Source organism: Amphiprion ocellaris, chromosome 16 (assembly GCF_022539595.1).
Source record: "Amphiprion ocellaris isolate individual 3 ecotype Okinawa chromosome 16, ASM2253959v1, whole genome shotgun sequence".
In the NCBI taxonomy this organism is placed as follows: Eukaryota; Metazoa; Chordata; class Actinopteri; family Pomacentridae; genus Amphiprion; species Amphiprion ocellaris.
The window spans coordinates 6,335,338-6,348,130 of NC_072781.1; the positions used below are offsets into that span (position 1 = coordinate 6,335,338).

At 43.0% G+C, this 12,793-nt stretch overlaps 1 protein-coding gene across 1 annotated transcript in view; it reads left to right on the forward strand.

Annotated features, from left to right (window-relative positions):
* The first annotated feature begins 331 nt into the window (after window positions 1–331).
* LOC111576064 (phytanoyl-CoA hydroxylase-interacting protein-like) overlaps window positions 332–12,793 on the forward strand; it is a 19,381-nt gene continuing 6,919 nt past the window's right edge. Inside the window, exons 1-3 of the mRNA XM_055018596.1 lie at window positions 332–981; window positions 8,567–8,763; window positions 11,760–11,934. Of these exons, the coding sequence (XP_054874571.1) occupies window positions 876–981; window positions 8,567–8,763; window positions 11,760–11,934 (478 nt within the window). The 5' untranslated portion in view covers window positions 332–875. The remainder of the gene's footprint in view (window positions 982–8,566; window positions 8,764–11,759; window positions 11,935–12,793) is intronic.

A 12,793-nucleotide genomic window follows, 5' to 3' on the forward strand; every position in this document is an offset into this window, starting at 1 on the left:
CACCCACACCAGAGCATAAAGTATGGGTTTGTGGCTCTGACCTGACAGTGTTTTTGCATTTTATTATGTGCCATTATGTCTGGGGCGCAAAGAAGGATGGTGTGTGAGATGAAGAGGAAGCAGAGGCTTTTCATTCATTGATTCATTACGCTGTGCAATATGTCAGCCTCTTCCCCCTTCCCCTCAGCTCATTATTCTGTGGTCCACTTGCACCTGCGCTCCTGCAGGAGAGGGCCACACCTCACCAAATAAGGACATGTGAGAGGCTCGTTGGGATGACGTTGACCGTGAAATGGGAAAAAGGAATAAAGAAGTGCGTTTGGATGGATGGAGAGAAGGGGGGAAACACCGGGATAATCTGGTTACATAAGAAGCCATTGAATTTGCAGAACGTCTCTGCACTAATCCGCTGAACTATTCATGTTCAAGTGTCCCGCGGCGCCACAACACACACACTCACGAGGGCACACATTGCGCGCACACTTGTGGCTCCAAAAGGCTACAGACGCGCCGCAGAGGACACCGGAGCGCACGTTATAAGATTATTTTAAAAAGCAAAACGCGCATATCTTTCCACACTTACGCGCGTCTCTACAGGAGCTTGCTGTGTCCTCATGTCGCGACTGGCGGCTTGTGCTGTTGGAGCCTGTGACGATTCCGCTGACGCGCCACTCGCCGCACCACCCAGGAGACAGAGAGGAGAGCTGTGAGCAACGGAACGAGCAGTGGACTGACTGGACACCGGGCTTCTCTCTCCTTTTCTTTTCTCTCTCCTCCCCTGCTGCTGTGCAAGTCGCTGCGTTTTTTTTTCTTGGACGACATTTAACGCGCAGTTCACCCAGTAAAGCATCACCCAGAGCTAACCTTCTGCAGAGATGGAGGTACCAGGTTTGGCGCACAACATCACCAGTCCGCTAAGTCCCTGCGAGGGGATGATCAAGGACCTGAGCTTGGACGCCATACAGTTATGCGAGCGCGATGGTAAGGGGAGGCTTGTCTTGCTTTTCACTGGGGGGAACATTTGCGCATGATACCGGCGCATTAGGCCCCATTGTTAATGCCAGAGTCGCCGCAGCACATGAGGTCTGTTTGTCATTGGTTTTTTTAGCCGCATGCTGTACCCTTATTGTGTGTTTTGAAGGGAAATAAAGGGGCCGGTAGCTCCGCTGGTTCCCTGGATGGATGGGGGGTGGTGCGTGTGTGGAATAGCTGAGTGTCTCTACAGTGGTTTTTCAGAGGACAGATGTCTTTGCTGGGAATAAATGTAGCTTTTATCCACGTAAACTGAACTATTTTGGCAAGGTTAAGTCATGAGTGTCTTTATTTCAGCACCACAGACATGGACAGAGGCCAGCAGCCACCCCGCCTATAGCCTAATCAATGCTTCTTGTCTTTTCTCCCCAAAGAGCTGCCTTATTATTTTTTCACATTATCCAAGTTATCCTGTATGCTGAATTTTATTTTTCATCTCATCCACATCTCACAAGGAAAACTCTCCCCTGCTTTTACATTTATAATTCATCAAGTCCTCATCTGTGGCTGACTTGCCCAAAGTTTTCTGAATATTTACCACAAAATGAGCAGCTGAAATACATCAAATTACACATAAGAAACTCAGACAGATTGATAACGCCACATTGGAAGAGCAGTTCGCACATGGGCAGGCTGAAATGAATTGAATGGTGGGGATGGAGAAGAAAAAGCAAGTCATCATCAGCAGAGAATGAGAGGCTAAAACATGGCTGCACCCACATGGGTGTGTGTGAGTGTGTGTGTGTGTGTGTGCACAGGCGGTGCAGCCCTACACACCCATCAGTGCAATCACACACCACTGATTCCACATCTGAGTCGAGGGGCATGGTCACAGGGATGCTTATTAATTAAGACTGCAGATTAATCCACATCCATGGCAGTGAAATATAAGATCACAGCATTTCATAGCATTTCCCTGATCTGGATTTGGATTAGCTGGTTGAAAGCAGGCAGGGAAGTCAATGGCGTGTCTTCATGAAGACCCCTCAGCATCTGATCACAGTGCAGTCATTGTACCACACTCCCTGGTTTTCCTCATCTGCCAGCGCTGCTCCTCACAATGCAATACAACAGGGTGCAGCTTCTATCCTCTTAGTGCTTTCCTGGCCTCAATCTAAAGCTTTAATTTTAATAATGGTGTATATAGGCTGGGGGTTGCACTTCTCTGATGGTCTCTGTGCCAGGTTGGGGCTTCAAACGCTGTGGGTTTTATTGGCGAGCTTTTTGTGATTAGTCTGGTCTTTTCAGCTACAACAGCCACTTGCCTATTTGTAAAGTAGATTATCCAGTGTAAATAGTATCTCTGTGTCCTTGAGACACCCACATACTCTGTGTTTATGGGGCAACAGAGTCACAATGTCTACCTTTTGTGCAAAAATGTTTAGTCTTTGCTGGTGTTATTCATGCTCTGTGAATGGGCTACCTTAATAATCCATATCACCGTCTACAGGGGATGAAAAATCACAACATAATGCATTGTGATTTCATGATAATTTGCTTATATGGTTTGTCATAAATGTACAATATCATCCAAAACATGAGCAATTTATGTGTAATTTGTTGTGCAGGTCTAATCTAAGATTTGACAGACACTCAGTTAGTAGAGGGCTCATTTCTTTTAGTTTGACCCTGAATTTGTTACTTTAAATGACCTCCAGAGATCCTGTATAGTCTCCACTCTCCCTGCCACACCCGCTGTAGACGTCTGCACCACCCTCTTCCACCTTCCTTGGAAATGGAGTGTTGTCTTACCTCGTCGATACGTACATTTTTCCCAAGTACTGCAATCACTTCAGTATTACATAGCCTTCTAAATTTATCTCCCAAAGCCATTAATATTTAATTGCTGGTATGAGAGGCTTATATTGCAAAGCTGAGCCAGCAAATGGATGCATGTAGCTTCAGTAGGCCTACTGTCTGTGGGAAAGAGCTCTCTCTCTCTGTGCACACACACACAGAGTGGAGAGTGTTTGAGCATTTCAATGCACAAAAGAAACAGTGGGATACAAGTTGTTTCTGTCTGTCCCCTGTGTTAATGGTTCAGTGTAGTGATGGGGCTGTGACATGAGTTCTGTGGGGTGAGGGAAGTTTAGCTGAGGGTGAGGCATAGCGGGGAAACTACAGCATCAACTCATGTGAATGACAAGTTTCTCAGCTGCGTTTGTGTGTTGTCTTTAGAGACAGAACTGTTTACATGGTGTAAATTTGTCACCAAGCCCTGCAAGGCTGGCTCGGACCACCATTTTGATTTTATATCCGCAGTTAATGTGCGTTTGCGAGGCGTAATGAAATACACACGAGGCGTCTCGCAAGGCCTTTGTGCCGCGGCCGCTGACATAATGAAGTTGCCATGACGGATGAGTGCCATTTATGCAGCCAAGTAGTGTGTCTGCAGCCTGTGAAATCTCTCTCCCTGAAATACCTGTGACACTCAGATAGATAGATAGATAGATAGATGAGAAACCATCTGCCTAAATTGCCTTATCAGTAACTGTGTCAAGTTGTTGGAAAGCTCCATCCGTGCCGAGCCTGTCAATTACGAATTGATGAAGGCATTGTTTCCTCAAATGTGCTGCAGCTCTTGAACAGCCGTACTACTTTTTCATCCCTGGAGAATCTCAGTGAAGCTGAGAAACGGCGTGAAAAGTTTTCTGAGATGAAGTTGGCAGTGAGAAAAATGTTTGTGTGGGGGGCTGATTTATTATTTTTTTTCAAATGTCGCCGTCCCCAGTGTGTTGCACTTTCAGACATATTGATTTTTACTTGCAACGCTGGCAACGTGTAGCTCAACTAATGACAATGTGGGTCTGTCAGTCAGCCCATCAGACCGAAAAGTCTCAACAGCAGTTTGATGGATTTCAAATGAGATAATGAAGTCCACCAGTTTCACTATCCTGGCTTTTCCTGTCTCTTTTCAATTAACTCTATCATCATGTCATCTTTCTGTCTTGTTCCAGCAGAGATGACGCACACGCATAACCCCTGCTAAGCAAGCATCATGTTCATTTCCATTGTGAACATGTTAGCATTTAGCTCAAAGCACCACTGTGTCACAACACAGATCTTCTACAGACTCCTGTGGTGCTCCTATGTAGAGCTCATCCAACATGGTGCAACAGCAGGCCCTGCCTTATGACATACAGCATCATCAGCTGCCATTTTAGTTTGGCCAGTGTTCAGTATGAGTAGCTATGTCCCATGACTGTGCTGGCAAGAGTTACAGATACATGTTATGCAGCCACTTACTGGCTGCAGAGCTTATTCACTTGTACTTCACCACTGTATGAAACACTTGAAGATTCTTTGAGGTTGACTGCTCCTCAGTCTGACACCAAAAATCCGCTTTAAACATTCATGCTAATTTTCCTTTTGCGTAGTTCCTTCAGCGCTGTTACATAAGATTCTTCTATACAGAAACTGAAGACTTGAAGTGCAACAAAACATAAAAGTCAGTAGTTTTGGGATTCAGATTCTATGCAGATGAGAAATGATGACTCATTCTGGTTTTCACCAAATTTAGATAAACATTTCTGTCCTCCCTAAAGGTCTTCCGTATTGAATTAATTTGTTGATTTGAACCTGTAAGTCCTCTTCTCCACTAAAAGCTGTTATTAAAGCGTCTCAACCAGGTCTTTGTTTGCTGTTCGGGGGCTTATTGATGTGTGAAAAGGTGGAACGCAGACAGTGTAACCCTGATGAACAGGGCATTGTTTAACTCGCTGAGAGAAAGATGTTTTTCTGTTGGCACATTCTCTCACTCCCAGCATGGTCTCAGTCTCAGTCTAGCCTGTGCATTGAGACAAACAAAGGCATGATTTTTTTTTTCAAAGGCCTGCGAGCCTCCATGCCTAGCGAGTGTGTATTGTGCTCCACACGTCTACAGTTCAATTTTAGACCTAACACCGCAACTTAAAATGTAGGTGGTTCGTCTGTCTGAGCTGAGTGCCCACTTGTGCAGTCAGAAACTATCAGTGCTTCTATCATCTGCCAGCTCTTTTTTCCACATAATGCACCTGGCACTAGAGCTCAGGAAATTGATTCTCCAGCGTTAACCTTGATGGAAAGTTGACTTGTTTTGAACCCTGGACCTTCAGATGGAGCGCTATAATCTCACATGGCGGTACCGCTGGATAGTACATTTACATTGTTTAAACGGCCCGAATGAAAATCAAATTACTTTCCTCTTGCTGGTAAAGAGTGCTAACAAGTAATTCACAATATGAAGCCAGGTGTGACTGGAACAAATCCGACCACAGAGAGCCATTAGGATGGCCCTGTGTATGCATGTTAACAAGATTTTTATTGATCCTTCTGCATCTATTGCTATCGCACACTGTGGCATTTGACTGCACGCTGAGTAAAAGGGCAATACCCAGTAAGGCCCATTTGTTAGGGTTTAGTAGACTAGTTTAATGCTTTTTCTATTCGTGTCCTGCATTTCGGCGCTCTGCTCAAGCATCTACAGTTCTACGTCATTCTGAACCCCATGTGCTCGTGTGCATGGCATGACTAATCTGTGCTCCTGAGCTTTGAGCAAGCACCGAAAAACTGACTCTCGTTTTGCTCGGTCATGATGAGGCAAAAAAATCCCCCACATTTCTTTGGCTGCGCGGTATTGAAACACAGAGCAAAAAGGCAAGATAACAGAAGCCTATTATAATACAGCAGCTTTATGGTGAAATTATGACTCAGCAAGAGCCACAAGTGCAAAACTGACACAAGTACGAGGTACAATACCAGCACATAAATTTAAGTCAGAGTGAGGGTTTAGGCCTCCTGTGAGAGACTGGAAAAGGTTTTAGTCTCTCCCTTTGAGCCTGACCTTCATCCTGCTTGGCTTTCGCTCCTGTGCTCTCAGAGTCCCAGAGGATTCGGAACAGAGCTTAGCACTGGATCTCACAAAGCTGCTAGCTGCAGGCAAGGCTAGCTGCAAGACATCATATTCAGATTCAGATTTGAGGGTCAAATTCATATTAGAATTCTCATTTTGATAATGAATTTGTACAGTCATAGTTGCAGATTTTTGTGTGTCCTGAGCATTTCCTTTAATTTTCGCCCCCATAAACTGAGCATGCTTTTACTAATAGCATTGCTTTTGGCTTGACTGAGTTGCCTTAAAAAGTGCTAAGTAGGTAATATCTATCTGAGTGTATTTGGAAAGCTCCGCTGTGCCGGTGTAATGCCTATATTTGCGGGTTAATTAGGAGAGCATTAGAGTAAACAGGAGGTAAATCAGCAGTGTGGAGCAGCAGAGAGATGGGAGGGCAAAGACCTGCATGGGGTCCAGTTTTTACGGGAAACATCGGTGTTGACATTAACATTTTAAGGAGCAGAGGGCAACAGATTTACTCTGCTTCAGGCACAAAATAGCACAAGTTAGCAGGTTTTTCATCTCTGATGTTTGTTTTAGGTCGGTACCATATACTACAGGTACATAGGAGACTTAAAGAAAGTAACTAGAAAGATGAATAATGAATTCTATTATGCTGCATTCAGCCGTTTTTATATTTTGCAAGAAATCCTTTGCAATGATTTATCTTTCCCTGATGTCAGAGAATGACAACAAGCCCCGTCTTTTTCTTTTTTTTTTTTTTAATTAAAGGTCAGCAACATAAAGTCCCAAGTGGGACTTGACTGTGCTGACATGGTGCAACGTTTTCCATCAGATCAGCCCTGTCATGTCTCACGTTGACCCTTTCAGTCTGAGCCAAACTTATCAGCTCAGAGGGGTTTAAGTATATTGAGACGGACTTTAAATGCAGACAGGCAATGGGATGAGATGTTTTCACAAATCAGAGAAGGGAGGAGTAGGAATGCCCGCATGAGGTCTGAGAGCCAAGCAGAGGGCAGCCAGGCTGAGGATTTTACTGCTGGCCTGTGGACATTTTCACATCCTCAGGAATGCTTTTTCCCCCAGTGCTGCTGGAATCTAGTTCAAACCGGGTACAGTAGCTACAGATAATAAATCCTATGCTTAATTAGAGACTTTCTGTAATGTAATTACTGAAAAGTCATCCCACAAGAAGCCAGCTAGATGTATTAAATTTCATTATAACGAGCAGCAGTCTGGTCTGAGCGGGGAACAATAGGAGGTCTTTGTTTTTAAGTTAAAGATGATTATTTTTGGTAATCAGCTATCTGTGATTAGGAAGTCGTGATTAGGTCAAAAGCAAGTGGGGGGGGTCTGGTTTTGGTGGTAAAGAATATACATTTGTCTCCTATGTTTGGTATTTTAAGACCATCATAAGTCTTTAACTGAAAAACCAAGACAGGATAAAATTGCAAGGCCACACACTTATTAGACGTTTCCAGCATATTGCACATTGGATCTGGAAATTACCTTCAAAATCAATCAATCTCAAAAAGCTCAACTGTTTAAGTAGAGGTGAGACTGAAGAGCCCACACACCCAATTATGGGATTATTCCTTTATGTCATCCTCTCTCAGCTGATGAGCAGAGATGGATTTTTAATGCTCCAGTGCTTCTGCCATTGTTAACTCTCTAGCCACGTTGAGCATTAGCCCCCAAATACGGCATTCTTGCGTTTTACTCACTCTTGTGTTTAGACCCCGGAGCGTGCACAGAAAACGCATTGTTGCGTTGCCAAGTGGGCGGCTCATCGTGTGACGCAAAGTCTATATTCATCCTAATTTGACAAAGCTCTCATTCAACTGTGTTTTGACATTTTCATTGGCCTCAGAAAGCCCCTTTGGGTTCTAAGCTTTCTGCTGCATGTTCTACTCACAGGGACTCATAATGCAGAAAAATGTAAGATTTACCCACGACTTTGATAGAAAGCAGTGTAGCAGTGGGATTTTTGTCTTGGCCAAGTAGGCTAGGAATGAGGGGGAAAAAAACACAGTTAAATTGAAACTATTCCAAAGTTTACCCATCTTCTGTGACATTCACGGGCATTCTAAATGTTGGTGTTACAGGCTCATGTGCAGGTTGGTAGCTGAGATTTTTCTTATTTCTTTCCCTCCATAAAACCAATTATAAATGGATCAAACTCTACCGAGAAGAAAGGGTAGTCAAGTATTTGAAATATTTAATGCCGCATATGTTCTGGAGAGCAGATAGGTATACGGGTGTCGAGGGACTGATGTGTTTCCATGGCAACATATATGGTAGTCGGCAACGCAGGCAGCTCCTTGTGTGTGTGTGTGTGTGTTGCATGGTGGCTATACTACTGTGGATTCTGTTTGTGCAATAAATGCTGCGGTAGTGTGGAAGGTTTATAGATGATAAGAAAGAAAAGAGAGAAAGGAAAATTCTGAGGGTTGATTTCAAGCTTAGATAAAGAATTTAAAGGCATGCTACCGACTTGATTGAGATTTACAATCGCTAGTGAATGTGTCTTGATCTTAAAATCACAATCTGATATTGACAAATTTAAATACTGAATAAATACAAATTTAAATCTCTTTTGAAAGGATTTCAACAGTAAATATGAATCAAATCATTTCATTTTGATATATGATATTAATTTACCTGACATAGATAACATTCTTGGTTGTTTCCTCAACGTAACAGGAAGTAAATCCCAGGATGGCAGCATCTCTGAGATGGAGGAGCTTCCCGTTCCTCAGAACATCAAGATCAGCAACATCACCTGCGACTCCTTCAAGATCTGCTGGGACATGGAGGCTCGCAGCAAGGAGCGCATCACGCACTACTTCATTGACCTGAACAAGAAGGAGAACAAAAACTCAAACAAGTTCAAACACAAGGTAATGCTGCAGGCAGATAAACACCTCGTTTAATGGTAACAGTACCGTGAGATGACTCACCACACGGTCTCATGTTAGGGTCAATGAATGAAGGTTGCAGCATGTGTCAAGAGTTTCCATTGAAAAATGAGAAATCACAATGTGCCTTTTGAAACTAGGCAAAGTGCCAGTATGAATTAGAATGCATCTTCACACACTCTTCACCAAATTATGAAACAAAAATTCTGAATAATGCTCTTATAGCTTTGAACCATTTCATTATTTAACAAAGTAAAAGTCCTCTTTAGTTTAAAGCCTCTTGTCAAACAGGTGCACAGCCAAGTGAGCAGCAACAATAAATACAAATGACTAAATGAAGCTAAAAATAACATGTTGCAGAAGAGACGTAGTTTCATGCAACATGCACAAACATGTGAGTTTCCATGTGAGTAAACAATTAGTATTGTCTTGAATACTACATTCATTCATGAGCGCAGCATTTGATGTTGGGAAAAGTAATGACTTCTGACAGTTTTATGTACTTCTGGACATTGTTTCATGAGGATGGGACAGTGTATTTAAAACCTCTTCTGTCCAAACCAACAGCTGTAGAACTATGTGTGAATACTGCTCATATCGAATTGATTTTAACAATTAAATATGCACACAGGCAAATAGAATAAACCATAGTAGATGCTAAAAATGGGGGAAAAAAATACAATTCCATAGTTTATTCCTATGTAAACATAATATTTTGGGCAAGTTTCAACAAAGACCAGACAGCTATGTAAATCAATTTCAAGTAACTTACAAATATAACAGATTCAAATCCTGATGTTCTGGATTAGGGCTGCAACTAACGATTATTTTAATAATCGATTAATCGGCCGATTATTTTTTTTCGATTAATTGATGAATCGGATTTTTAAAAAAACACATTTTTAATTTCCGCCGCTTTATTCAGAAAGAGAAGATTTGGACTGACATAGCAATTAAGATCATTGTAGCAAAGCCTTTGTCATCAACCATCAACAGAGGCCTCATGTCAGTGACCATCATGTTGAGGAGTCAGAACAGCTGCTTGCTGTGGTGGACATGATGTCTTTCTCATCATGAAGCCTTTCATTTTTTGCTGCTGATAAAATGAGAAAGATAGTATAGTTTGAGTATGCATTATAGCACAATTTACAACAACTCAGTAGTTATCTTGTTTTATTTGCAGTATTAGGTTAAGGCAAGTAAGTAGTTCAAAGAGCAAAACACAAAGCACACACACACAGATAGATAGATAGCTAGATAGATAGATAGATAGATAGATAGACAGACAGATAGACGGATGGATAGATAGATAGATAGATAGATAGATAGATAGATAGATAGATAGATAGATAGATATTATTAAATATATTAAATATATTAAATAATATAGAATTATTATCGCCATTGTGGGCAAGTTACGTTTATTTATAAAGCATATTCAAACCCTGCTTAAACTGATTAAAGTGCAATGAAAAGTAGCGCGCGCACACACGCACGTGCCTTATCACTGTCATTAATTAGCTAACAAACAAACGCTAGCATCAGGAGAGCTACCAGAGAGACTAACGTTACGTTTCCTCACTTTAAAACAGAACAAACGTAGGATACTGTAGTGACTTACCTGCTGTTGTGTTCCTTCATCCTCGTCGGTGACATGTTGCGTTTCAGGTGCTCTATCATCATCGTGGTGCTCCTGTTCCATCTCATATTACTTTTGTAAAGCTTGCATGTTACGCATGTTTTTTGTTTTGTGAAACGTGAAATGCTGCCACACTTTTGAGGATTTCGGTCCGACTGTTTTCTCCGTGTCGGTCATGTTTCGTTGAATTTACTCTGAATTTACTTTCGCTTTGCCGCCACCTCGCTCTGTTCAACTCGCTCTACAGGTGGAGTTATTTATTGTTTTTAAAAAACAAACTTTATTTCCGTCAGCCAGCATTGACAAAGCTCTGCAGGTGGAGTAGACGCTCAGCGACATGGCGAGTGACGCACGAAGCGCGCGACACAACGAATCGATAATGAAATTCGTTGCCAGCGCTTTTAATAATCGATTATTATCGATTTTATCGATTCGTTGTTGCAGCCCTATTCTGGATATACATTATCCACATCTGTCAATTCTGTTTTTCTGCATTACTCTATATTGTTTTGTCTGCTAAGCGATCTGGCGATGAATGACATTTTTCCCTTTATGTCCTCAAGCCTCATCACATTAGCGATAAAGACAGATATTACAATGCTATGAACATCTGGAGTGATGATAATCCTTGATGTCTGAAAAGTGAAACGATTGTTCTGAAGCTCTGACACTGTGTTTTACGTCGAGACGACCTTTCTTTTCATGCTCCATGCAAAAAAAAAAAAAAAAAAAGGGACTCATTTCAAGGTGGTTTTGTTCAAAGACTCTGCAGCAAGCTGTTGCTTGGAGCTCTGATAAGCTGATACCACTCACACAGCCTCTTTCTGCCTCCGAGTAATTGCACCGGCAAGACAGCGCCTCCTTCAGTGGATAGCCGGTGATCTGGTTTGGTAATCTTACAGTCGTGTTTCATCAGCCCTCCTTCTTCTGGTCTTGCTGTCACTTCCTAGGTGCTGCTGTCGCCGAGTGTTTCTCCTCTTTCTGCTCTGTTCTTCTAGGAGACCCCATACTAGTATTTTGATTTTGGTGCAGAGACGGTTTTGGTGGATTAATGGACTGACTCTGTTGCTAGGCAGGGGCTCTCAGTCCAATCAATGAACTGCTAAGGCCCACTGATACTCAGGTGGTGGGGGGTTGTTGGTGAAGAGAGTAGGTTACATACACGCAAAAATGAAGCCACAAGTATCACCTGCAGCCAGCAACATGTGTCAAATATATGAATGTGCGGAGTGCAAAATCCCTGCATGTGCCAGAAATACAGCCATAAAAGGAGCCTCTCTTGACTCATTCCTTCTTGTCACCTGTCACTTCTTTTTTTCCCCCTCCACTCTCCCTGCAGGACGTTCCTACCAAGCTCGTGGCCAAGGCAGTGCCGCTGCCCATGACGGTCCGAGGCCACTGGTTCCTGAGCCCACGCACAGAGTACACCGTGGCCGTCCAAACTGCATCAAAACAGACTGACGGAGACTACGCTGTCTCCGAGTGGAGTGAGATCATCGAGTTCTGCACTGCTGGTGAGTAATACACAGCTACAGTGTAATGAATACATACATTTTCAGCATCATGAGCGCAGCCCTTGATTTTGGCTGAATCACAGAGAACAATAACAGAAGAGACGAAGCACAATATTGGAGGATGAATATTAAAGGGAGGCTAATGTAACAGTGTGGGGGGGGTGGATGGAAAAAATGGAGGAGGGGTTGATGAGGGGGAAAGAGGGATTAGAGGAATGAGGGGAGCTGTGCTGTATATCTTCTGATGCAGAGGTCGCAGAGTTCAGCATCACTGGCGAGAGGCTTAGAGTGGGGGAGGGGAGGGGAAGGAGATGATGGCATGGAGACTGGAGGGTGGAATTTATCAGAGAGGGTGGGGAGGGTCGTCACAGTGGCCTGGAGGTCTAAGACAACGTCCTTGGTTCAGTTGGACCTCAGGATCTTTGTCGCACATTAGACTCCATCAGTCCACACTTTGAACTGTCAAACAGTACAAGAGTCAACCATGAGAGCAGCTTTTTGAGGAGCTAAATGCTATCATCATCATGTTAACAACCCATTCTTCTATCCATTAGCTTATAGCTGCTTTAACGTCTACAGGGTTGCAGGGACTGGAGGCTAGAACAGTGCACTACAGGGCTAACACAGGGAAACAGACAACCATGCACGCTCACACTCGTGGCCGATTCATAATCACTAATTGACCTTCCATGCATGCCTTTAGAATGTGGAGGAAGCCAGAGGAAAAACATGCAGGGACAAGGAGGAGATGCAAACTCCACACAAAAACGAATCCAGAACCTTTTTCTTGTGAGGCGACAGTGCCAACCACTGGTAACTAGTATTTGCTAAATAGTAACAAAAAAAAAAAAAGGTAGCT